Source organism: Eurosta solidaginis, chromosome 5, assembly GCF_040869045.1.
Source record: "Eurosta solidaginis isolate ZX-2024a chromosome 5, ASM4086904v1, whole genome shotgun sequence".
NCBI classification, from domain to species: Eukaryota; Metazoa; Arthropoda; class Insecta; order Diptera; family Tephritidae; genus Eurosta; species Eurosta solidaginis.
The window spans coordinates 267,402,063-267,430,008 of record NC_090323.1 but is presented as its reverse complement, the minus strand read 5'-3'; the positions used below and the strand labels follow the sequence as shown (position 1 = coordinate 267,430,008).

The 27,946-nt window shown below is 38.3% G+C and overlaps 3 protein-coding genes across 14 annotated transcripts in view; 2 read left to right on the top strand and 1 right to left on the bottom strand.

The window, feature by feature from the left end:
* The window catches only part of kst (spectrin beta chain, non-erythrocytic 5 kst), a 155,916-nt gene extending 149,310 nt beyond the window's left edge, over positions 1–6,606 (top strand). For 7 of the 9 annotated variants that reach the window (XM_067790372.1, XM_067790371.1, XM_067790370.1 and 4 more), the window contains 2 exons: positions 354–734; positions 5,584–6,606. In XM_067790372.1, the coding sequence (XP_067646473.1) occupies positions 354–734; positions 5,584–5,831 (629 nt within the window). In that variant the 3' untranslated portion in view covers positions 5,832–6,606. Of the gene's footprint in view, positions 1–353; positions 735–5,272; positions 5,330–5,583 lie in introns of all 9 variants that reach the window. The other 2 variants (XM_067790374.1, XM_067790375.1) reach the window with 2 other exon arrangements.
* Positions 144–25,902, bottom strand: LOC137253448 (T-cell activation inhibitor, mitochondrial). 4 transcript variants are annotated; one of them, XM_067790376.1, is made up of 4 exons: positions 25,835–25,902; positions 25,058–25,756; positions 24,056–24,999; positions 18,548–22,451 (listed from the first exon to the last, which is right to left on the bottom strand). In XM_067790376.1, exons 2-4 carry the CDS (start codon positions 25,604–25,606, stop codon positions 22,379–22,381), a joined length of 1,566 nt encoding a protein of 521 aa, XP_067646477.1. In that variant the 5' UTR covers positions 25,607–25,756; positions 25,835–25,902; the 3' UTR covers positions 18,548–22,378. The 4 variants fall into 4 exon arrangements, with proteins under 4 accessions (XP_067646480.1, XP_067646478.1, XP_067646477.1 ...); XM_067790379.1 differs by lacking the exon at positions 18,548–22,451 and adding an exon at positions 144–162 and having other exon boundaries at positions 25,058–25,887; XM_067790377.1 differs by lacking the exon at positions 18,548–22,451 and adding an exon at positions 5,909–10,110 and having other exon boundaries at positions 25,058–25,887.
* Positions 13,097–15,151, top strand: LOC137253019 (uncharacterized). The gene is given in 4 exon segments (XM_067789250.1): positions 13,097–13,184; positions 13,811–14,494; positions 14,497–14,688; positions 14,691–15,151. Coding segments are annotated over 4 exon segments (1,425 nt in total).
* Positions 25,903–27,946: the final 2,044 nt, after the last annotated feature.

Sequence of the window (27,946 nt, the reverse complement as noted above, 5' to 3'; positions counted from 1 at the left end):
ATCATTGTACCAGGTGTGTTTCCATGATCGTTAGTAACGAAAGTTTTTTTATTGGTGTTGAAGTCGCCATACACGAACTGTATATCAAGCTGAGAGCAACGTTGTTATATGCTTTCCAAGCAGTCGTATAATGAGTCCTTCTCGCCGTCGTACTGCAATTAACTGAAAGGACGTTTTATGGCTTAACGAACATTTGGGGATATTTTGCTATTTTAGCTCAACAAAATTTTTTTCGTACAAATAAAGGGCGCCTAATATACTCATACGTATGTGTAAGTTAAAACAAAACATTCATATTTTCATTCGAACAAATTTCAATCCAATTAAAAATCAAACCTCGAACACAAATTTAGAAAATCCTCCACCTTTACCTGCAACCATGCCCCCCGTGGGTAGCGCTCATTCTCACCATCCGCAAATTCAACAACGCATCAATGCTTTAAATGCCGCTGCAATGCAACATCCGCACCTCCACCAGCAGCATCATCATCAGCAACAACAACAACAACAACAGCAAAACCCAGAACATCACTCCACACAAGTCAATTACGCGTTACGCTCACAACAGCAGCGTTTAATTTCACGCCCACCCGTAGCAAGCGAACGCGCTGATGCCTCGCGCAAATTTATTGAGGTGGAGTCGAGTGGTATTGGTACCGTTACACCGAATGTGACAGCCGCAAAGCGTGCTGGGTCGAATTCAAGTGGTATCAGCGGCACCAACAACAACAATGGTAAACATATGTCGCATACCAATAATTCCGGGTGCACAACCACAACAACAAGTACTACTACAGCGACTAGTCGCACTGTGTGGCATTTTACTTCAACCGATAACAACTCCATAAATAATCCAAGTTACATGAGCTTGAATAATAACGATGGAACCGGTTAGCAGTTACTCACCCATTTTAATACATACATTTCATCTCTGCACTTATAACAACTTTCTTTAACCCGCTTATACTACACTTTTTAAATACAACTTAAATTATTTATATACAAATATTTTGTATATTTTTTGAGGTGGTCTGTTTTATCTTTTCTCGGTTTTGCATGAAATGTCTAATTTTTCTTTCGGCTCGAAAAGCTTGGTATTTTGTATCCTTAGCCAAAAATAATTGACTTTTACTTAAAAGATGTAATCCAACTAAAAGCTCACGTTTTATGCATGAAACTCATTAACTAGACCATGATAGAACACAGATTTTAAAGGTCAAGCCGAATCGCACCGAACTACGTCCGATGTCGGTCGAAGCCGAACCTAACCTTACATTTCATTTACGCTCGAATAAAAAGCGATTAAAACTTTTTGAAAATTTGGGATTTTTATGAAAAAGGCAAAAGGATGTCAACAGGAAATATTTCCTCAAAGCCCGTGTTTTTTTTTTTTGGCAACTTTCCGACCAAACCTACAACGAAATTAGCCAAGAATAAACAAAGTTTTCTTGTTCTTTATTAAACAATGTATCCTATAGGTGAGATGTTAAGGTGAAGCAAAAGTACTATTTATCCAGCTCTTTTTGCATTCTTTTTAATTGCCACTGAACCGTCTTAACCATTTGACCCGGGGCTGGCAAGGCATGCCGATCGTTTAAACTTGTTGGATATAGAAACGAAGCAAAGAAGTTAAAAACTTATCCAATACGTTCTAACTCTCTAATTTTTGAGTTTAAGTCGACACTCCCCACCCACAGGAAGAAGTAAACAATAGTTCTTTGGCCGACAATTGCTCGCTTGGGACAATAGGATAAAACTGAAAACTGCCATGGGATGACTCTTCAAGACGACTGAATTTCACATTCATAGCGCGGCTCAGATAATCGAAGTTAAAGATCACAGCACCATACTTAAAACTCGAGGGTGCTAACTTGAAAACTTCGATATGAATGGTGGATTATCTAAATGGCCCATTACTCATACTTAGCATATACTTGAATTGACTTGAGAACTGTCACTTACAGTTCTGTTAAATGAACATTGCATGTTACTGATTACTCAAAACTTAGCGACACTTAAAAGACTTAGGAGTCTGTTGAATTTTGATTTTCTATGTAAGTTCTAAGTGACGTTTACATTTTGAGATGCCAATTTTTTGTTTCCATTTCATTTTGTCATACAAATTGACATTTAAGTCAATAAGTGGAGTATATTCGTGGCTAAGTTGGCAAGTTTACGCCAAGTCTAGTCAAGTCTATGCTAAGTATCAGTAATGGGCCCTTAAGAATCAATATTAAACGTGTACAGATACATATATTTTAGGCCTACTCTTCAAAAGATAACAAAAACAAGACCTGATTTTGTGGCATCAATATCGTTATGTCGTATAGCATCAGACAGGGATGAGAGTGGGGTTGCCGCTTAGTAGTTCCACTGAGGCTCGGAGGTTTTAGAGACGCGGTTCTTACCACACATACTTCCACGGAACAGACAGTAACTTAACAATGCACCCAAGGTGGGCCCGCACGGACGACGCTTAAGAGTCTCAAGCTCTACAGACTGAGCTAACTAGGCTACTACCATGCCAAGCTACCCCTTTTGCTTACTCGGAACAGGCGTTCACATGCATAACAGAACGCAGGCAACGATTAGCGCTGATCATAAAAAGAGTATTTGGTGCTACGAACTGCATAGTGTTTTCCTTAAAAAAAACTATACATACCCCGTCTTTGAACCAGGATTTCCCTGAAAGCGTTCTTAGCCTATTGGCCAAATAAAAGCAAATCTATAGAAACAAATCATTCTCGCCAAAAAAAAATTCGAAGAGTCCTGGGATCCGAGCAAGGTACATATATGATAAGCACAATACAAGCTTTGTAGCTTCACAGCTTGTCAACATCACCGACCCGAATATAAATATGAATGTATCATATATATGTATATTTAGCAGACGAACTAGAGGATGGGTGGGGGTATGTACTAAAACGCTCAATGTGGTCATATTAAATCGTTCATCCATCAACATCGATAACACTACCCAAAACCTTCTGTGAGTGACAAGAAGAAGGAAAGGTACAGGAACTCACGCGCTCTACAGATTTTCGAATGAGCTGAAGGGACGGTATCTTGAGACTTAGTACGGTGAAAAAGGGAACTTAGAACTCAATGCTTTTTCTTCTAAACACCAATTTTGATAGTACAGTTTTATCAGTGACTAAATAATTAAAAAAAAAACAAAATGAGAAAGGACGACTAAAATCGTGAACGAAAAAAACCAACCACCACAATCGCAATACATTTTTATACCCAACCCACACACCTCGCACACAGTAGTTTTTTTCTTTTTTTTCATCAACATTTTCTTTAGGGTCGTCTTTCCCTGTTACGAAGCGAACGTTCAATTCGCCACCATTTTACTGTCAAAAGTAAAAGTTTCTGCTCGCATCAACAAAATGAATTTATAAAAAAATGTCTACGGTTTCTATATAGTTTTATCAACATTTTGAGTGCATTAAATATTTTATTTATCTTTTCGTACTAAATGCTTTATCAGATCGTAAGGATGCTTCTTCTGTAAGTGGTGCGTTCTCTGAGAGTTGTATATTTGGTCTAGAAATCGTGGAATATTTTCCACGATTACCACGCTTCCTAGAGTGAGGGAAAGTATTTTTTCTAAGTCGAATATCCTGGCTTCACATCTCGGCTGTCTGTTCGAAACGCCTTATCCCAGATTTTCACTGAAGACTTCCCTAAAATTTTATAAATACAACTTTATCTCACAATTTGGTTCAAAATCATGATTCAATCACAAGAGGTTTGCTCCACTGACAATTTTTTTAACAATTGCAGCCATTTTGCTCCCAAATCGAATTGACATCCGTAACAACACAGTTCTTTGCGATTTTTCGAAAAATATTAGTAGTAGAGATAGGAAGCAATCAGTTTACAAATACCCGATAAGTACTGAACTGCATAATTCCTTAGAAAAATTATTTTAATTTTATGATTAATTTATGAACTATGCCATGATCTATTAGTGTGGCTGAACATAGGTTTTATGAAAAGTACTGACACCAAGGAATTGTGCACTTTCGTAAACTTATGAACATACAAAACCTAAACCAATTCAAAATTCATCGTTCAACGTCAAAAACTCGAATCACGTAAAAATGCCATTAGTAAATAATAGAAATGCTATAACGAAATGTACTCCTTGAGCATGTTAATTTATGCATTCCGTATATTCGGAACATTCATCTCCATTTAAGAATTTGGGGAATCGGTTTATATTTGGAATATTATGTATATTCGGACTTCGAGAAGTAGTATCAAACGAACGTGTTCCGAATATTCTACATTAACGGTTTATCCGGAACACTTCCATGAATACTTAACGTAAAAGAGCTTTCCGAAATTTTAGAATAAAAAGGTGAACACTCCCTGTGTAGCAGGACCGCATAAAAGCTGTCAAAGTCACTTCTGTCAAAGTCAAAACCGGAATATAAAGTTCTAAGAAAATAAACCATTTTTTTTAATTTTTTTTTTTGTCAGACCATGTCGGCTGCCTATTCAATATCGTCCTATCTCAAAATATTTTTCAAAAACTTCCCATTTCATGATTTGTCACAAAAACGCCCCATATTAGAATTAGATTGAAGAACGCCTCAGAATGCTTTTCATTAACTCCCTCTTATATCAAAATGGATTGAACTTATGCTCATATAGGGAGTTTTTGAAACAAATTTTGATATAGTGTATGTTTGAATAAAATTCTTGTACTACAATTTTCGCTAAAGTGGTTTGAATTATTACCCGTTTTCCTTACTTCGTAAAAGCAACCCGTCGAGATTTTTCAATTTGGGAGTGTCAAAGCTCTGCCGTCATTGAAGAACAAACCTTTAGTAATTGAGTCATGGTTCAAAACATGATACAAAAAATGGTTCAAAATGTATATGAATTTTAGACATTCTTCCATCAAATTTTGAGATGAAGCGTAAAGCAAAAAATCTTTGAGATATGGCCATTTTATTTTTTAAGGGTGCTTAGATAAAGCATTTTTGAAGCTACAGCTGATATTGCACTCGGCAGTCAAGCTTCAAGGCAAAGTGTAATTTTTTAGACATTTTTTGATAAATTTTCCACGGAAGAAAGAAATTGCTTATGATTTACTTGTAATTTTCAATTTAGGGTTCTTTGATTCATTAAGTAATCATTAACACCCAACTCTGATGTTTATAAACTATTCCAAGTCAAATTAATGCATGTTTTCGAAAAAACAAACACGAACTATCTTCCTTTTAATTGTTGTATTTTTGCATGTCTTGAATTGAAGGACCAGCGTTTAAGTCGGTAAAACTGAGTCGTTCTTATCTACGCAATAGTATGCAAAGTAAATATTTGGTTTTGGTTAAAAATATTTATTAAATTAATTAATTAGTTAGTATTAACTATTAAGCAGTTAATCTAGTACTTTGGGTAGCTTACCGTCTTTCCTTTTGTTTTGCGCGCTGTTTTTGTTGTTTTAATGCTTGGTTGACGCTCTATATTTTTTCTTGCTATTTAACTTGTTTTATTTAATTAAATTTTATAAATTTTCAATTACTTACAAACTAACACTAATATTATTTTTGTTATTATAATTAGGTTGGGGCACATCCCGTTTTGAAGCCAATCGCCCAGTCTCTCTACAACCAGACTCGATCAGTTTCTCACGCGCCTCAGCGGAGAGTTCTAGCGAAAGTGAAGCTCAATCGATTTCCTCGGTATCCGGCGTTAAGGGCAGTAAAAGCAAAGAAGAACGTCGTAGTGGAATGTTCCGAATATTTGGACGCAAAGGCGGTGATAAAGAGAAAGAAAAAGAGAAACGACGCTCGAGCCAAACACCTCAATGATTGAAATAATTTAAAATGCGCATGTGTGCAAATTATCGAAACGAACGAGCGTTATTTACGAGCGAATATGTAAGCGGCGATAATTTGCAATAAAAGGAGCAGCAAGAAAGATTCGAAAAAAACACACACACACAAAAGCATAAATCTATAAACTGAAACATGGCATATTGATTAAGCTGTTGTCCCGTCGAAAACGCGTAAATTTATTTATTTTATTTCTTAAAATATTATGAAAATTAATTAATGTTGTTATTTTATATATACATACATACATATATACTATGTACTATATATAATCAAGCCTACTTACATATTTTCTAAAAAAAATAATAATTAATAAAACCTTATTTAGTCAGCAAGTTTTCTATTCTATTATTGAAAGTATTGAAAAAAAAAAATAAATAAAAAAAATATTTTACACACATACATAAATACTTAGTTGTACGAAGTTAAAATATTATATAGTGCATACATACATACATACTCGTTTAAATTTTGTCTAAATGTACACTTGTTTCGTACTCCGCTTTCTTACTTAACTAAAAGAAAATTTCTAAAAAATTACAATACAAAAAAAGATTTGATTTGATTAACTATATTGATTATAAAAGATTAATTATTTGCAATAAGCTAATTAAATGTCGATTATTTATTTTCGAGAAAAATATACATACATATACAATATACAGTCTATTACAAAACTTAGTTTAATCAAAAAAAAAGAAAAAATTTTATTGATGTTGAATAAATCACTCCAATATTCTGTATTGCAAAATGGTCTTTATTAAACAACTTTGGGAGTAGTACAATTATACTTCACAATTATACTTCGCTACTAAATCAAACTGATTACTGATTACTCAGCTTGCGCTGCTTTTATACTCTCCGTCGCTTCATTCGCATATTTCTACTAAAATCCAGACGTTTCGCCTTCTGCTGTATCTCCTGCTTGGTAATTGAGCTACATATATGCGTGTGCATGTGTGAGAACAACTTCGGCTGATGACTACATCTGTGTGTGAGTTATCTCTTCGTTGCCTTGTATGCATGTGTGTAAATGATGATTGATTTGATGTACACAAGAGTAGCAGCTTGCTTTATTGTTGTTGTGCCTTTATTTATTTAGTATCGCTTAGTGATGCTAATATTCGTCACAATATAATGTAATGTTATCAACAGTGATTTGGCCGACTTTTAGCTTGAGTTTTTGTCGGCGTCCTGGTAAACGATGTCCAGAGAATGCTTAGATTGTGTAGGGAACACTTCTCTGTGATCCCAAATGGAGAGAACGATGTAACGCTCAAGGAAGATGGTGAGTCCGAACACACAATCTATGATGATGGAATAAATGGAATATCGAACGAATATTGTTGTTGTTGTTGTTGTTGTAGCAGTGCTTCGTCCCGTCCAATAGGTGCGACCAATCACAAATTGTCATCAATGTCCTCTAACGGGAGTCCAAGGAAACCTGCTGATTTAACAGGGGTGGACCATAATGAGAGGGGTGTTAGATGCGTTGGTTGCACAATACAATTGAAGAGATGGTTGGTGTCATGTGGGGACACATTGCAAGCAGGACATACATTTTGCATGTCGGGGTTGATTCTGGATAGGTAAGAGTTTAACCTGTTACATTACCCAGATCGAAGTTGAGCTAGAGTGACGGGCGAGTGCGTTCCTCCTGTGCTAGTTCTGGGTATTTTTCTTTAAATACTGGATTCAGCGGGCAATTCCAGGCATAGAAGTCCAACGCCTGTTTGTGGATATCACTGAGGACCTGCTTGTGCTTTTTTGCTTCATACGGTTGTGTTCTGAGGTACCGTATTTCCTCATAATGCTTACGGAGATGACCCCTTAGGACCCTGGGCGGTGCACAGTGGGCCACGAATGGGTCAACAGTGGCCATAGTTCAAAATCTTATCGAAATAGCTTACAAATTGCTAACTTTAGATTTTTAATTTTTTGGTTTTAATTTTCTAAAACTTTGAAAAAAAAAATTTTTTTTTCGTAATTTTTTTTAATTATATATATTTTTTTGTGTTCTTTTTTTGTTTTTGCTTTATTTTTTAAATTTTGAGTAAAAAAAATTTTTTTTGTAAATTATTTATTTTTTTTTTGTTTTTTGCTAACTTAAGATTTTTCATTTTTTGGTTTTAATTTTTTTAAATTGTGAGCAAAAAAAGTTCGTTTGTTTGTAATTTTTTTTAATTATATTTTTTTTTGTTTTTTGCTAACTTCAGACTTTTTTTGTAACTGTAAACTGCAGTGTTACCGTCAATGGTATTTCCAGAATCTTCTGCTTTTGGCTTATCCACAATAAGTCCTAATTTAGATGTAAACTTTTCCTGGATGTGTTTCTTTCTTTCAGCAAATATTGATTTTTGATCAGAGGTACGTATTTGCCATATCTTAAGATCCAGCCTATATGAGATTTTTAAAAAACAGCCGAAAAGGTTAATCCACGCATGTAATGGGCTAATTCCATAGACAAGGGAGTTTGGGTTCGGTATCAAAACTCCTTTTAGCTTATTCGAAAGATCGTTAAATAATTTGGATGTGGCATGACAGACAGGACATGTTTGCATACTTTTAGTACCCGTAATGATATTGAGCACCTTGCCATCTATTAGAGTCAGGAACAAAGAGAAATGTATTGAAATTTTCCGATCATCATCCACAACAGCCTGAAAACTTCCTAACTTGTCGATTTGATTCAACTTTTGCCTTAGGATGACTTCCGCTGATTCAGAAACATTTTCCAAAGATATAGGTCGACAAAATCTGGCTGATTGTGGTGATCTGTTATTCCACAAAACATTATTATTTACGGTTAACATTCGTTGTGGAATGAGCGTAGTTGCAAACCAATTTTGGTCAGTTGGCTTCGAAAGGTTTTCATCAGGAATTGATTTATAATGTTGGTTATAAGCTGAATGACCAGAACTGCCATCAAATCCCCATGAACATATTAAAACAGCAGTAGATTCGATAGCGCCGTTTGCAATCATATCATGTATAATAACATCCTTCTGCAATTCAACAATTCTCTTTGCTGTGTGGTTTAACAAAGCTTGTAGTGACACCTCAATTCTGTTCTCAGAAATAGAGATTTATTCTTTAGATGGTCTACATTGAGACTTCATTTCCCTTACATCATTATATGGTGGCCAGATATCGGCACCACTTGATTTGGATTCTAAACGCATATTTGTGTATACGCTCTTAGTAAGATTATTGTTCAACAAAAAGGCTAAAGCTTCTTCAGTGGGTTTTGCTTGGATTGAACTTTCAAACAATTTTCGAACTTTTCTTGGTTGCTCAATATTTTTTAAAACAAAACTTATGACTGAATAAAAATCTTTGTTTCCACTTCTACTTGCTGACTGGCGACATGCTATTAACAACGATTCTGGGCTATGTTTTTGATGCGAGTTAATTTTTGAAACTTCACGTCGTTTAAATCGAGAAGATTTGTCATCAAATTTAAGACTCGGACGGCCAGGGCGAGGGCGCGAACCCTGCTCTTGTATTACACAATCTTCCATTTCCAGTTCAGGGATATTATAATATTTGTAATTCAACAATTCTGCATGCTTTTGTTCGAATCGAGATTTTATTCTACATTCAGCGCTATATTTCACATTCCGCTTACCATTTAGAGAGTTAATTGATAGTTTCAGTCTAGAAAGAAACTTATTGTCCACTTTGGAAATACCTATATTTTTTTCTGAAAAATATAGTTCATGATTAAATTAATCAGACCAATTCTAAATATTCTCGCGGAATTTTGTTCTCGCGGATTTTTTTATTCCCGCGGAAAAATTCCTCCAATTCTTTTCTCCTAGGGAGAAGAAAAAATGGGGAATAGGAATTTCGAATTTTCGAAGTCAGCTGTTTTGTCAATTGAAATTTCGTTGCGCATTTCTTATTTTGTTTAAAAAATTGAAAAGTTTAATTATTGTTGCGAATTTGTTTGAAATTAAGATATAAGGTATAAACAATGCACATTATTGCATTTCATGTGGTATTCACTGAAATGAGTAATGAATTGGTGCCACAGCAACATCAGAGGAGCATAATAAGAAGATGGCGGGATAACACAAATCCGCCGGAGTTGCCTGCTTTCATTCTGCAAAGCAATTTTCTGGCGCCCACGTCGAGTTGAGTTCGCCATATGCCAAAATCGAATTAAGCCTTCTTAAAAAATCCTTGCGCAGTTTCTGGATAGCTGCATCAAATATACAAAGAGCTCTTCCGTTGCTTGTGATATACTTTTCGACTTAAAATAAAGAATATTGTGGTTGTTGTTGTTGTAATAACAGTGAGAATATTGTGGTAGAATGTAAATATATATTTTAGCACAAATTTGTACAAATAAGTGTTCTTTCTTAAAAGAACGAATTTCCTTTAACTATTTTGATGCATTCCCTTTAATTTAACTAGTGAAAAAACTCCTATGAAATGGCAAAGAAATCTCCCTCTCCCTCACATTCATAATACCTACTTTTCTCCCATAACCGGTTTCCTCTTTTTCGAACATTGTTCAGAATAGGAGGAAAGGGAGAAGTGAAAAAACTCACAAGGAATTTTTATTTAGAATACGAGGAATGGGAGAAGGGAAAAAACTCGCACGGAATTTTCGTTTAGAATTGGGCTGAATATCTTTTAAATCATCTAACTGCTGAAGAATTTCCCTTTTAGTAAATTCTGCCATATTTACGTAAATGTACTTAATCGAAAGAAACAAAAGCACGAATATTTAAAAAAATATGCTAAAAAAGCTGAGTTCAATGAAATGTATACTTGATATTAATTTAATTATTACTGCAAACTAAAAGTTGACCACCAATTTTCGACAAACCCACGACAATAATGTATTTCAAGGAAATAATGAATGTGACGGGACGGGAGTAGCGCCAGTTAAAAAAAAAATGAACAAAAATTAGCAAGATCATAGTAAAGTATATTAAATGTAGAATATATTTTATGTTAAGCGTTTGTGATAGGAGGTGGTACGTAGGAGTACAGGCAAACGATATGGAGCACGACTCAAAAAAAATGAACATTTTAATCAATAAAATACGCTAAAATTTATAAATAGGGACTTTTTTAAATCGCTTTTTACTATTTTTTATCGTAATGAACAGTGTTAATAAGAAAAAGAAGAGAAACGTTAAATATTTACTATTTTATGCAATGAAAAATTCAGTTTCAATATATACCCCACCTGTAAATTTTAAATCCAACGCTCTTAATCAGATTGAAATTGTGACCTTAATAATTAAGCAATTGCTATAATATTTTACGAACAATTGCCTTAGTTATTATATATTTTGGCTAATAACACGAAAAATTAAAATTGCAACATGGACTTTTGGCCGTTTTTGACCCCTTCCTGGCCCACTGTGCGGTGTAGCCTCATCAATCAGATGTCTGTTGGGATGCCCAGGTTTCTGGGTATTCAACAGAAATTGTTTCGTTAGCATTTCATTTCTCTCCCTAATGGGAATACTCTCATTATCTAGGTTGTGTTCTAGGGCCATAAGAAGACAGCCCGTAGCGGTTCTGAGGGCAGTATTTTGGCAGGCCTGTAATTTCTTCCAGTGAGTAACCTTTTCGCTTCGCGACCATATCGAGGACGCCATTGACGTGGATGTTCAATTTGGTCGACATTTCGCGCGTCCAAGTGGTAAATAAGGTCGCCGATGATTTGGTCGGTGACAATGTCAGGTTGCGCGAGGCGAAGAAACTGAAGAGATCAGGGAGATAGCTGTTTATTTTGTTGGACCACTTACAAATTGTCATCAAAGTCCTCTAACGGGAGTCCAAGGAAACTAGCTGTTTCAACAAGGGTGGACCATAGGGAAGTTTGTGTTAGAGGCGTACGTTCCACATTACAATTGAAAGATGGTTGGTGTCATGTGGGGACATACATTGCGTATGTCAGGGTTGATTCTAAGGGCCTAACCTATTACAGTATCCAGAATGAACTTGGGACAGGGTTGTTGTTGTAGCAGTGCTTCGGTGTAGCAGTGTTAGGCAAGAGTGAATGTGTCTTCCTTAGTAGTATGCTTTCTTCTTCTCCAAGCGTACGATAGTGTATATTGATAACGGGGTTCACCGAGTGCGTCCTAGCAAAGACGTTTATTGTTTCTGTACGGATTTTGCCTGGCGCCTCCTTATGCTTGTCTGGATCAAAGGGCTACGTAGATATGTGTCAGATCTCATCATAGTTCAAATGGAGATGTTCCCTTAGCCATATTGGAGGCGGAGCCAGAGCAAGCAGTTGTTTGCTGGGTGTGTTTGACAATTTAACAAAAACTGGTCAACACTTCGTTGTGCTCTTTATTATTGACCTATTTTGACTCACTTTGTAGATGTTTTTTAGGGGTTATTGGAAGACATTCCGTAGTAGTGCAACGTTCAGCGAATTGAAACACTTAACACAATTAAAGATGATGCCCCGGCCAAAAAAAGTACTCTTATCGGAACCCATCTATGGATGCAGAGGAATGGGGTGGCCCACTCCGCTGAAAAGAACCAGGTAGAAAACGATTTAAATTACCTTGGTGTGATCAATTGGCGCCAGTTAGACCAATGAAGAAGACATTTGCGCGCCTTGTTACATGGACATAACCGTTTAAACGGTTAAGCGCCAATTAAGTATTTCTCGTTTTTTACTGCATGGCAAGCATTTAAAGAAGTTCCACTGAGCGTTTGGTCAACATAATATGTAGTTTACTTCTCCAAAGCTTATAGTGATCATGCTTTAACAACTGTGATTAGTATCGTTGTCCATCTTCAGCCTCGTTAATTTTGCCAGCAGTTGTGCCAGAGCTAAAACGCTTTCTTAGCTAACGATTTTTATAAGCTCTTGATCTATCTGTTTTTTTCCTTTCAATAGCCTTCCAACGATGATGGTGTATTATATCAGTGATCTTTTGTACGACTGGCCCTGATACTTTGCGATAAGCGAGGGCTACTCTCTGAGCTTCGGCTCGCTGTATGGATGTTAAGAGCTGTGGGTTTTCCCACAGTTAGGAGCCACACAGTGGCGTAGATAGAGTGATGCCCATCAGCAGCTTGCGTCAGTATATTTTCGGGAATATCATGCCTAAATAGTTGACTACCTTCTTTGATGTCATATTTTCAGAGAAAGTTTCTAATCCAACTTCTAGCGCAATTTTGTTAAGAGTATAAACTTGTTTTTTTCTGATGTTTGATGGTGCATAAGCGTCTGACTACTCTTTGTGTTTCGAGTTGTAATGACTACAGCAATGTCGTCTGCGTATCCGCATAAGGACGACTCATCGGACATTTTAAGATTGCAAATTTCATTGTGGCTGATGTTTCGTAAGTCAGGACGGAGAATCGATCCCCTGTGACTGTCATGGTCCGCGGGCTCTCTGAGGTGAAGTATATAAACTAGGAATATGGTAGGAAACTTTTGATGATGCGCTGTAAGCTGTCTGCCTCGTATCACGCTGTTGAGATCGTGTATTGCAAGGAAAATACATGCACTTTACCTATACAGCATGACCGCTGGGCGCAATTTCTTCAATGGCTTCTGCCGGGATTCTGTCTAGCCATGAAGCCATATTGGATTAGTTTCAACAGTGTTTGACAAAAATATGTAATAGATGGATCCGCAGATATTTGAATTAGCTCACAAATAATTGGTGGAAATATTCTATTGATATGGGAGATGGGCTTGGGAGAGGTGGAGGAAGTTTGAGTACAATTAAGGGCGGTAGTGACAGTACGTGAACCTGGGACCGTGAGTCTGAGTGATAGGAGAATAGTGACAAGGAAGGAAGAACGGACCATTTTTCAATTGTGGGCAAGCAAATTTTCGAATATGCCGGTTCAAAAAAAAAGGAACGGAATACTAATTAACTTTTCAAGTAGAGGATAGGAAAGACTGTTAGACAAGAAGTGGCTGATCCAGAGAGCGCCCAATGAGCTTTTTATAATCCTAGCACAGACACAAGCGACGGAATATGTATTTGAAAGAAATAGTCCGGGCAAAGTAAATAATTCGACTCTAGTGGATGTGCACGTGAGACTCTTCAACGACATGTTACAAAGGAACGCAGCGATTCACAATGCAGGTTCTAAGGGATCTACGTCAACGATAGCGAAACAAACAAATGTAACAACTGAATTGGAGAGCATCTTATGGGAGACTGTAGACAAAATCCTTTGGAGTTCTGCATTATATCTTTTAAATGAATTTGCGAGTAATGCACAAAATGTAACTGTAAAATATATAGGCTACAAAGTTTTATGGCACAAGTTGAATGTTGAGAAGTTACTTTACGATCCCGAACACATCATAGACTTATATAAAACGAAGAAGAACGTATCAATAACCGATCAAAGCAACCCATATGAGTTCAATTCACTTGAGTTGGAAATACGTAAATACCTCATTGAACGTTGTGCTCAATTACTTGAATTACCATTACATCCCGTAAATTACAATTGAAACATGAACCAAATCTGCGATAATGAGCTGAGTTATCCTGTGGTGCGTAAAGTGCTCAAACAACTCGATCTGCTGAATGAAGATAATATGTACGAAGAAGTTTTGAATATTGTATTCGAAGCTGTTGAATTATTAGAAAGCAAAAATAACATTTCCGTGTTCCTCAACTGTTGGGGTTGGAACGTCTAATAACGCACTTAATCTATTTACAAAGAAATAATGAGCTCCGAGCACAACTCTTCTTTAATGTACAGAAACTTGTAAACGAGTGCGAAATGAGCAAATTGCCATCGAAGTATATGAAATAAAACGGTATCTTCTTGCCAACATCGCTGAGAACCCTGCGCAATACCAGCTCAGTATGCATACGTAAAATGGAAGCTTTGATTATCTAAGTGAATGCGCACAACCGACTTTGATGTGCACATATTCGAGCGCATATAAATATCGTTCAGTTTTTCATATTGAACGTTTGTTGGGCAAGAAATTTACATTTCATAGCACATTTTGGAATCGATATATTAGAACTGACGATAATTTTACGAATGGCAATTATACTGCGCCAGCATTTATTAAAAATGTTAGTGGTTCGATTATGCCAAGCGTTTGGCAAGCAGTTTTTATTGGAAACAATATTGCATTAGCGGATATGAGCATGCAACTATATTTATGTGGCGGTGATCCTGCTATGTGGTCGAAATCAGAGCAGTATGCATATACGCGACGCGCTGAAGATTTTCGTTTGCATCAAAATAAGTACCTTTGGTTCACTGAGGATTGCAGTTATATTGTTGTTGTTGTTGTTGTAGCAGTGCTTCGCCCCACCCAATAATTGCGACCGATCACAAATTGTCACAAATATCCTCTAACGACAGTCCAAGGAAACTTGTTCAACAGGGTGGACCATAATATGAGGGGTGTTAGAGGCGTTGGTTCCACATTACAATTAAAGAGATGGTTGGTGTCATGTGGGGACACATTGCAAGCAGGGCATACATTTTGTATGTCGGGGTTGATTCTGGATAGATAAGAGTTTAACCTGTTACAGTATCCAGATCGAAGTTTAGCTAGAGTGACTCGCGTTTCCCTGGGAGTGTGCGTTCCTCTTCCGCAATTTTTGGGTACTGTTCTTTGAGTACTGGATTCACCGGGAAATCCCTGGCATAGAGGTCCGACGCCTGTTTGTGGAGTTCACTGAGGACCTGCTCGTGTTTTTTTGCTTCATACGGCTGAGTTCTCAGGTGCCGTATTCCTCATAATGCTTACGGATATGACTTCTTAGGCCCCTAGGCGGTGTTGGCTCTTCAATCAGATGTCTGTTGGGATGCCCAGGTTTCTGGGTATTCAACAGGAACTGTTTGGTTAGCATCATTTCTCTCCCTGATGGGGAGCATTCTCGCCTCATTATGTAGATGGTATTCTGGGGACATAAGAAGACAGCCCCTGGCGGTTCTGAGAGCAGTATTTTGACAGGCCTGTAGCTTCTTGCAGTGTGTAGTTTTTAGTTTTTAGGCTTGGCGACCATATAGGGGACGCGTAGCATGCAATCGGTTGGCCAATTGCTTTGTAAGTGGTAATGAGCGTTTCTTTGTCTTTTCCCCAAGTACTGCCAGCAAGAGATTTAAGGATTTTGTTACGGCTCTGGATTTTCGGTACAATTGCGGCTGCATGCTCAAAATATAGATCCTGATCAAACGTCACACCTAAGATTTTCGAGTGTGGGACAGGCGAAAAAACTGGAGAGATCAGGGAGGTAGCCGTTTATTCTGTTGCAGAGCTCATCGATCTGTGGGCCTGGGCCTGTGGCCATTATTGTGCAGTCATCGGCGTATGAAACGATAGTAACTCCTTCTGGTGGTAAAGGTAGCTTAGATATGTAGAAATTAAACAAAAGTGGGGATAGGACACCACCGTGTGGCACCCCTTGTTTAATTCTTCTTGGTTTTGATGTTTCGTTTCTAAATTGCACCGATGCCTGCCGACGACCCAGATAATTTGCGGTGCACCTTTTAAGACATGGGAGAAGGGTAGACCCTTCTAGGTCTTGCAGTAACGTGCCATGGTTGACCGTATCAAAAGCTTTTGATAGGTCTAGCGCTACGAGTACTGTTCTGTGGTGGGGGTTTTGATTTAAATCTCAATTTATCTGGGTGCTGATGGCATTTAGCGCGGTGGTGGTGCTATGGAGTTTTCTGAAGCCATGCTGATGACAGGCTAGCTCCAAATTTGCTTTGAAGTAGGGGAGCAACATGGCTTCAAGCGTCTTGGCTACTGGCGATAGGAGTGATATCGGGCGATATGTCTCTGCTATGTTAGCTGGTTTCCCATGCTTTAGTAGCGGGACCACCTGCGCCATTTTCCATTTTTCGGGAATGACGAAGGTGGAAAGAGACAGGTTGAAGACATGCGCTAAATATTTGAAACCCTCTTTCCCTAGGCTTTTAAGCATCGGCATGGCTATGCGGTCTGGGCCCACTGCTTTGGATCGTTTAGCATGACCGATGGCATTGTTCACGGAGTAAGAGAAAGAATATTGTTTTCAAGCAAGCTAAATTTAACGTTATTATTTATTAATTTACAATATAATTAATAGCGCAGCAGGCTTTAAAATTTTTTAATCTATCTTCCCTCTCTTCTCTCTTTTTCTCAAGTGACGATGACAATTACCAACTCTTGCCCGAATATGACATTCGTTCAGAGTTGCCTGAGAGAAGATAGATTTTTAGAGTTTCCAAGCCTACATTAAATAAGTACAAGGTTTAATATTACAAATGAGTTCAACTAATATCATGTTCACATTAAGTGTTAATTATGGCGGTAACATTCCCCCCCTCGTAAGTAGCCCCGGTGCTTACTAAGCTATTACCGACATCTAACTTGGCTATCTTCGTCGCTGGTCGTTCCATTATCCCTAGAGGGGTCTTTACCGTCACTCGCCGAACTTGTCCGTCTTTGGCTACTATGGTGCTGATTACTCTTCCTTTCGGCCATAAGTTACGAGGGAAAGTTTCGTCGATTACAATAACCACATCATCGATTACTATGGGTGTAGCTTTTTTCAACCACTTGGCTCGCCTGGTCAGTATCGGCGTATACTCCTTCACCCAACGTTGCCAAAAGACGTCTGGAAAGAGCTGCGTTTTGTGCCACCGTTGCCTTAGGTCCATACCGTCGCTGAACGCGGGTTTATGACCATCTGCCGACCCCAATAACATGTGGTTTGATGTGAGAGCAACATCATCCGACGACTCAAGACTAACGAAAGTAAGCGGTCTCGAGTTTATGATGAATTCTACTTCCATCAGTGCGCACCGCAAGCTTTCGTCATTAAAAGAGTATGAGGGGCATATGCTTCGCAAAATGTTCTTAGTTGTTCATACGAGAACGTGCCTCCCATGTGGGGTGCGCCAGGTGGTTTGAAGCGCCACTTAATACGGTCATATGTCGCTGTAATTCGATCGAAGTCAAGCGTGATCAGTTTTTCTCGGACGAGTTTCTCTGTCGCTTTAAAATTGGTGCCGTTATCGGAAAAGATCTCCGCTGGAGTACCACGACGTGCCATGAAGTTTCTAAGAGCCATAATACAAGAATTTGTATCGAGACCATGAGCGATTTCAAAATGTACTGCCCGGAGTGTCAAGCAAGTATAAAGCACTCCCCATCTTTTCTCCTTATGTCTTCCTACGTTGACAAGTATTGGACCAAAATAATCGACGCCTGTGAATGTGAAGGGTCTAGTAAAACTGGCTAATCTTGCAGCTGGTATCGGCGACATTTGTGGAGGTTCTGGTAAGGCGTTGTTAATTTTGCACCTCTGGCAAGATTTTCGTATTTTATTGTACAATACTCGTAGACGCGGAATACAATATTTGCCTTTGACATTATTAATGACTGTTTCGTGTGCCATATGATGGTTCTTTTCGTGGTAATCTCTAAAAATCAAAAAAGTTATGTAGCTTTCTCTCGGCAGTACGATGGTATCCGTGTGCTCGTTAATTGAATCTAATCTGCTTCGTATGCGCAGAATACCTTTGTCGTCGAGATAAGCGTTAAGCTGATATAATTTGCTTTGCTTGCTCAGCGTGTGACACGCATACAGTATATTAATTTCCGATGATTAAATTTCAGCTTGTGCTTGTTTGAACAGAATATTTTCGGCGATCTCAATCATATCTGGTGTAACTTCTTTTGGCATGATGCGCCTTACTCGTCTGGATTTTAACTTGAATATGTACAAGATGAAGGTCGCAACTGCTCTATATAGATTGCGCCACTTTGAAAAATACTCAACATTGAGAGCTATTGGTGCGACTTTATAGATTACGCATACTCGCTTTCGAAGCTCGGTGGTATCTAATACCTCGTTATGCATATCGGAACTCGGCCACATGCTACTATGTAGAAATGAGAAGTTAGGCCCTTTCAGCCACTGTTTGTCATCGACCGCGCTGTTAATTTTTGTGGCTAGATCGGCTACGTTCAGCTTCGTAGGAACCCAGCGCCACTGTTTGCTGTCGGAACTCTCTAGGATCTCTCCGACGCGATGCATTACGAATTGCTGAAAGCTGCGTGGGTCCATATTAAGCCATTGCAGTACGGATTTGGAATCTGACCAATACGTGGTGTTTCGGTGTTCAAGCCCACGTATTTTTCGTACCTTTTGCGGCAAGCGTACTCCCACTACGGCGGCTTGCAGTTCCAAACGAGGAATGGAGACTGGTTTTAATGGAGCGACTTTACTTTTTGCCGCTATCAATGACATGTCGACGTCGTCTCCTTGGCGTACCCTCACATAGCAAACTGCAGCATAGGCATGTTCGCTGACATCAACGAACGTATGAATGCCGACGTCGGTAGCGAATTTCAGATTACGTGAGTAGCATCTCGGAATTTCTACCGCTTCAATCGGTGGTAAAAGTTGCCTCCATTTTAACCAGTCTACGTATAGTGTCTCGGGAAGTTCTTCATCCCACCCAATATTTGCTCGCCAGACTCGTTGGCACAATATTTTTAGCCCCACTGTATAGCGTGCTAACAGCCCCAAGGGATTGAAAACCGACATCAGTACTTGGAGTACTTCCCTTTTAGTTGGAACTACGTCCTGTGTGAACAGATCTCGACGCAGTCGGGTGAACCTGAGAATAAATTTAAAAACGTCAGACTGTGGTTCCCAATACATACCTAGTATTTTTTCGGTATCTCCAAACTGGACTGATGTTTGCATGCCTGAGTTGCCGCCAAGTAGCTTTGCTAGAACAACTACGGAATTTGATGCCCAATTACGTATTTCGAATCCGCCGGCTAGATGGACTTTACGGACTTGTTCCGCTACCTCCAAGGCTGCCTCGTCGTTGTCTGCCGCGTCAATGTAATCGTCGACATAATGCGCATTGTTGATGGCTTCATATGCGCGTGGATATATGTTGCGATACTCCTCTGCATTTCGGACATAATGGGCGATACAGGGCCCGCAACTTATGCCGAAAGTCATTGCGCGCATAACGTATACCTTTGTTTGGTTGTTCGACTTATCGTACCACATGAACCGTTGGGCGTGCATGTCTTCATCGCGGATGTTGATTCTGTGAAACATCTCCGCGATGTCACCGCACACGGCCACCTGACCAACTCTGAATGCTAGAAGTACTTCGACAAGTGGTTTTAGTAAATCCGGCCCTGTTAGCAAAAAGTCATTTTATGATTTGCAATGAGACTTTGCGGCGGCGTCCCACACAAGTCGCACCTTATTTGGTTTATTGGGATTAAGAGTTATAAGTATTGGTAAATACCAAGTGCGGTCAGGCTTAATTGCCATTTCGTTTTCTGATAGTTGTAACGCATATCCCTTTCGAATTAGATTGTCTATTTGATCGTTGATTTTATCATACATTTCTGGCTGTCGACTTATTTTGTTTTTAAACATGTAAGAGGGTTGAATGCGTTCGTGTAGCTTTCGCGTAGCGACTCGTTTTCGTTGCGCCACAAAAGGCCAATATAAAAACGTCCATCTGTTTTTGTGCAAGTTCGACCTAGAATTTACATAGCCTTCTTATCATCATTAGACTGCAGATTGTGTGGTTTTACTGCGTCTAGATTAAAACTATCTTTAACGACGTCGTTGAGCTCTTGCTACCCACAATCACAGTGATGCATCGTCACGTAGCTCGCTGCATTCGAAGTTCCTTGAACGCCCCATCCCAACAAACATTTTGACGCGATAGGTTCGCTTCACTTGCCTTCGCGTATTTTACGCGGAACAGCAATTTTCCAATTATCGGTGCCGATGAGCAGCATCGGTCGAATGTCCGAATATGACGGCATAGGAATAACTCTTAGGTGCGAACACTTAGATTGGAGCTCTTCTGCGTTCATGGACTGCTTGGGCAAAGCGATGTTTTCAACCGTATGCACGTCATTGAGCCAATACAGCTTACTACTATTTAGTGCGGAAATTTGAATCGACGCTCGCACCGAATTATTTTCATTACCCGTAGTATTGCTGGTCCATTGCAAATATATCGGTGCTGGAACCCCTTTAACACCGAGTTCTCGAAACATCGACTCGTCTTTAAGCGTTACGGAAGACCCTTTGTCCAAAAATGCAAACACTTCGACAGTCTTTCCAGCTGAATGTAGGTTTACTGGCATAATACGAAAGTATTGTGTACTATGCTTGCCGCCCTGATGCTCTGCTTGATCATTGGCCTTATTTTCAGATTTTTGTGTACGATCGCTGTGAAGCAACGGGTGATGTTTTAACATACAGCCATTTACGCCGCACTTCTTTTTTGAAAAACAACTTTTGCGATGACTCTTGAGACACGTATAGCAAGCCTTGTTGGCCTCCGCCATGTTCCACCTTTCTTTTTCCGATCCGTTTTGAAATTGTGTACAGTGCGCAGCGGAATGGTCCGATGTGCCACACGCAATACATTTCACGGTCTGCTTTGGTTGAGACTCGATAACGTTGCTTTGAACCTCTTTAGACTGAGTCTTTGATCCGCGGCTGTCGTTGCTACTATGCGTGTTTATTGAGCCCGTTTTGTACATAAACGCTGGCGACACAACTGTTGATGCCGCTTCGGCTATACGATACAACCAATCGCTGAATACCTTGATGGATGGTGAAACATTGTCGCAAGGCTACATCGCCCAGTTGAGCTTGTGGTGATTTGGCAATTTGTCTACAAGTTCTTTTAGATGTGCTTCGAGTTTGCACGTCTCCATTGTCGCGCAGATATTCCGCACCGCGAGTGCAAATTCTATAAGTGACTCAAGTTTATCTTTTGAACAAGGAAGCTTTCGTACCTTGTCGATCATCCTCTCCAAGATATGTTCTGGCCTACCAAAAAACATGTTTAATGTGTTTATGACATCCGGAACCATCGCCGGCAAGAGAAGTTTATCTTTCACCAAATCACGTGCCCGCCCTTTTAGACACCTTTGTAGCCGGAGCATGTTTTCGACATCTGATAACCCAGCGACGGATGTGCTGTGGTCGAATGTACTTATAAACATCGGCCACTCTTCCGGGTCACCACTGAACGTTGGTAAGTCTTTGGGGATGGCTTGCCTTGCAGCTATTTGAGCACTTGATGGCCCATTGTTTGATGCATGTTGCATCGATGATAAAAAATTCGACGTTGATAAACAAGCGTTGTTCATCTGTGAAAGTATGTTATATTTTTGTTCTATAAATCGTTCCTCGGCGGCTCTTCGCTCTTCGAGCATGGCCAGCATGAGCCTTTGTTGATCACCAGGTTCGTCCATAGCATTGCATGGTACTGCGGCTAATTTTAGTGAGCTAGTATCGCTCTGATTTTCGAGGTTGGCATTAACCGATGTGGTCGCTGGTGCTGGTGTAGCAGCCGATGTTGTTGTTATTGTTGTAGTTGCTGGCTGCACTGCGTTTGCAGAAGTGTGTGGTGCGTCCACACTAGGTGCCTGAGTACAGGAAGCACAACTCCAGTCGCGATCTTGCACGCTAGCTTCTACTCCAGCACATTAGAAATGGAACCATAATTCGCAGTCGTCGCACTGCACCCAATCCTCAGTACCACTAGCATTTGCCTTTTTTCCGCAGACATTGCGAATGCACATGCTTGATGATGAAGTATATTAAGTTGAGACTCCTAAAATACGAACACGCGTTTACAAGCGTTAAATCGGAAATGGATCGATTCGCAAACAAAATGTACGCTTTTATATGCGGATGCTGTTGATTTTATTGGATTTTATTCTTGCGAATGCCTTCGTCGTTGCCGCTTTTTCTATCAAAGTTTTGGCGGCACGTGCGTTACCGAAGGTTGGTCGGTATAGCTAATCCAAGTAATAATCTCCAATCGCAATTAAAAAATTTTAAAGAATTGTTCACGGAGTAAGAGAAAGAATATTGTTTTCAAGCAAGCTAAATTTAACGTTATTATTTATTAATTTACAATATAATTAATAGCGCAGCAGGCTTTAAAAGTTTTTAATCTATCTTCCCTCTCTTTTCTCTTTTTATCAAGTGACGATGACAATTACCAACTCTGCCCCAATATGACATTCGTTCAGAGTTGCCTGAGAGAAGATAGATTTTTTAGGGTTTCCAAGCCTGCCTTAAATAAGTACAAGGTTTAATATTACAAATGAGTTCAACTAATATCATGTTCACATTAACGGCCCGATTCTTAGCGTTACCGGTAAAATAGTACCCAGAACATTATGTAACCGAAAATCGTTACCAGTTGTTTTATTCGCGATTCTGGCCAAAGTGGTAACGCTGTCATCACCGAAAAACTCACCAGTGTCTGTGGTGAAATTTAAAAGTTGGTTTTCTTCACTTTACCCATGGCGGAACGATACAAGGTGGCAGCATGGGACAGCTGAATATAAACTTGTTTTATTTAATTTGATACATCAACTTCCGGCGCAGTACGATTTTAACATTTGTCCATCGAATTTACAAAAACGAAGTACATGGAAGTTTTATTTATGTTTGTAGGTATGTCACCGTGTATGGTTCCGCCATGGCTTTACCGAATATGTGTCACTCGTAGATACGATGTTAACGAATAAACGGGACGATGTGTATATACATATGTGCATACATGCATACGTTTTTACATAGCTATATTGTAATATATACTCTGAAAGTACATGGAAACAAATATGTATAGCAAGAGGCAACAGTTTTTTACTATTATGTTTACTTATTTGCGCTCACAATTCTTGATTTTTCAGTATTGCCTTTTTCTAAACAACAGCTTTTGTGTGGTTACATCGATGTTTCCACCTATTTTAGTGGGTAAACAATTATCCGGCTACTTTCGGGGGCAGAATACCAAAAGGGTACAAAAGTTACTACATGAAGAAAGTTGCCGTGGTGAAGAAAGTTGTTACCACATTAGAATCAGGCTGTAAGTGTTAATTATGGCGGTATTGTAATTAATATATTTATCTTCAAGTTAATGTAAAGAAAATTTTTTTGCATATTTGAAATTGAAAAAAATAAAATAAGATTAAAGCACTGATTCAATAGATGCGACCACTCCTAGCCTCTCTACACATTTACATAAAAAAAATTTGTATTCTAGCGAAATATTTATCTTAGTTTCAATTGTAGGAATAACTTGGAAAGATTTAAATTATACGGATATTTACAAATTTGTGTTAATAATAAAAATACATAGCCACAGACATACATATATATATATATATATATATATATATAATATTCAATTTGCAATGCTACCTTGGTATAAAGTCCCAGGGTATGCACACAATACCGTCCGTAAGCACCGAATAATAATTTGTTATATGCAAATTTAATTCTTTGAAATGCATGCCCTCACATTCTAATAGCTTGTTCAACGTGTCTATCATTTTATCTGGCGTTACGGAGTCATCTTTAGTTAATGTTTGTAATTTTAGTTTTTCTGTGCACTTTGCAGTCAATTGTCGTTCCACTGCCTTTTGTGCTTGATACTTTTTCGTATTTTCCTTAGCTGTATTTAAATTCGCGGTTAAAAAATCGACTAACATGAAGCCTGGGCATGTTGCTGGCGCAATTAATTGACCTTCAGGATTTACCATCAGAGGACCAGCCTCTGATTCGATAACAATTTCATAGTCTTCCAGTGTAGCTGGCCAAGTTTTGGGAAACTTATTTACAGTTAGGTAGTCACCGATTGTTGTTGTCACCTTAATTAAATGGGATGCGTACTCGCGTGCTTGTTGTTTAGGCATAAATTTTCTACGACCAATTTTTATATTGAGCAATACTTGAGACAATGTGTTTTCATACAACGGAACCCTTTTTAGAAACTCATCGTGCTCAGGAATGTTTTTTATAAAATCTTTCCAACTTGTTAGCACATCGCCGGTAAATAACATTATGTGTCCTTCGAGGCTTACACCAGTGAAGGGTGCAAAAACTAATATGCGATTTTTCAACGAGCCCATTACATCAGCATGCAAATCGGTCATACGTTCTAAAGATTTCAAACAGCCACGAAAATGTTCGTAATTCCATCCGCAATCATAACGTATATCCTTTAGTTGTAAACGCTTTGTTACAGCTTGTTGTAATTTCTTTACTTCATCTTTCAAATCATCTAATTCAGCGGAGCGCATTTTCGCTACTGATACATTTTCCTTTAACCAAGCATCCAATGTTTTCTTTTGCTCTTCCTTTGCCTGTAATTAATATATTAGCTTAAAAATGCACTTGCTTTGACACTGACTTCAAACTTACATAAGTAAAGGCATTTTCGAAAGCTGAGAATTGAGTGCCGTAATTATAATCTCCTCCAGTGTTGAATGGATTCACGGCATTGGCGAAACCCGCCGCGGTTGCTGTGGCGCTTGTTGCTGCTGCGTACGGCAATGGTTTGATCGTTTTGACATATTCCGTTGGAAGATTACACAATTCCAACAAGCGTTGTACTAAAGCTTTTGGGTCTTTTGATCGTTGATCCAATGTCACCTTAATTAATTTGAAAGTATCACGCGAGCTCGCCTTATCATCACGTATGTAGAACTGTAACGTTTTAGTTTCATGCAATGCGTGGTATTTGCGCTCATATAATGATTCCATATGTGCGCTCAAAAGCTTTAAAGAATTTTCATTTACATTGCGTTGCTCCGGATGTTGTCCAAACAAATCTGGATGCACCGCAAAATAGAAGGGTCGGAGAGCGTTTGTCAGCTCACTGCTAATATGCCTCCATAAAATGTCTGACCATGGTAAGGATTGCAATTTGTTTGAATTTTTCGCAGTAACTAAATTCCAACGGGAGAACATCTCTGCTGGCGGTAAACAATGATGTATACAATGATGTATTTTATTGAGCACCGAGGAACATTCAAAAAGCAAATTACTCGGTAACAATCATATGGTGTATTCTAATTGCTTTAAATAATCATTTTAAGATAATGGCGAAAATTTTTTAAACTGTAACACAATTTTGGACATGAAAAATTATTATTTTGCAGCAAGTATTAACTTGCGTAAAATCAACTAAAAACCTACCGAAAATAAAAACAAAATGAAAAACAAAACAGGAATGAGCTGAGCCAACAAATTTTGAGGGGTTTTCGACTTGTATGGTTGCCAGGCGTTTCAATAGGGCGATACGGCGAAATCGGGTTTGAAAATAAAGAGCGGAAAAGGAAAAATGGAGCCTTTCAAATTTTAAGCAAAGACGAACATATGAAAGGAAAGTCTACGTAATTTTCTAAACTAATTGGGTCTAACATCCTCTGAAGGTTGATTTTAAGGCTATGATCGGAGATGGTTATGCAGCTCCTAATCCAAAAAAAAGGTGCTACGTGTTGTTTTTACTCTAAGGGATCACAGTGCTGACAAATTATATAAGCTCCCAAATTTCAGTTTCGCTACGCGCAGAAAAGCAAGCAACATTTAGTTCCATATGGTCATACGTCGTATGTAAGAAAGCTATGGAATTTAGCTTTTATAATTTGTCAGCATTATGATCCCTTAGAGTGGGGGCAGATCAAAGTTTTTCTTTTGTACGGCGTTGTGTTTTTTATGTGAAGTTGCTTTTAATATTTCCAAACTGTTGACCAAAAACGAGAGCAGATTTCTAAATTTTACGAAAATGTGGAAATTACCGAATTGAATTGGCTTTTCGATTTAAATTGAATGGTGTTCATACAAATCAATTTAGCTTACACAATAGTAATTTGATAGCTGGTTGGCTCATCTCTACATCAACAACATACCTTTGTTCAGACTGTAAAAATTTGCGTGTTGGTATTAGGCGAATGGAATGGAATGAAAACATAAAACTTTGAAATTTTTGTGTGTTGTAAGAAAATGTGTTCATTGGTTTGGTTTCATTTTGAGTTTGCCATCCTCTTTTAACAATCCCTACTTCAGTGAAATGAAAAAAAATAAAATCAGCTGATGAGATGAGCCAACCATATAATTGAGTCATGCGTAACTGACATTTAAATCTACTCAATAAACACACTTTACAATGTAGCATTTGCAGTTTGAAACAATTTATAACGCAATTTTTTTAAATTGGCAATTTATTATTACAATTTATTATATGATAAATTGCGTAATAAATTGCCCAAATGGTATAAAATGCCAATTTGTTGTGTGTTTGTACATACTATAAATACCTGTCAGCCTTGACAGGGAGAATTTTTGTTACGAATGGCCAGAAAATGGAATGTTTGTGTCTTTGTGTTTCAAAACACCTTTCTTCTAAATGTATCCATAGAAAATCAAGCTGCATATTAATATTCGTTAATAAAATCTAGTAATAGAGAAAGTGTGAGCAGCTAATCAAGCAAGCATTTTAAAATATATAAATGTTTCAATACACCAGACTTTTACAAAAATGTTTGAAGAATACTTTCGAGCAAATGATTTAAGTAGTCGAATTAAACAATTTAACAGGCGATCAAGGCTGTTGACTATTGTGAACATTTTTACAAATATTCGCCACTTGTAGGGAATCACAATGATTTCGATTGACAAATTGTTGTATAAGGCGTTGTGTGAAGAATAATCAAGAAGAAGCAATCAGCAGTTCTGATAACACCATTGTGAGTTCACACAAGTGGCAAATGTTGGAAAAAAACGTCCACAATGATAAACAGGCTGGATCACCTGTTCAATTGCTGTTCGATAACTTACGTCATATTCTCAATAGTGTTTTTCGAACATTTTTGTAGACTGCATTACTGTACATATTTTATAATGTTTGATTAACTGGTTGCAATAAAATTTGGATTCATAAAAATAACACCAGATCAAAAGATCTTTTCATTTATCAAAATTCTCATAGAGAATTCAATTCCTTTAAAACAACAAAGGTGTTGTTATTTTTATGAATCCAAATTTTATTCTGAACTTATTTTGGTTGAAGATCGTTTCCTCTTGTGTAAGTTTTTGCTGAAGATTGGATATATATATAATACTTTAAAATTCAACGAAGTTGCGGTACAAAATTTCAGTAAGGATCTATGGTCCTGTTGTTGTCTTTTAAATGAACACGATTTGATGCATGCTTGGTGGAGTGCTGGTCAAATATTAGCTTCGTGTTGTTAACTGCCGCCGGTCCCCCAGCGGGTTAGGGGATCAGAATATACCCGCGGTAGGTATGCC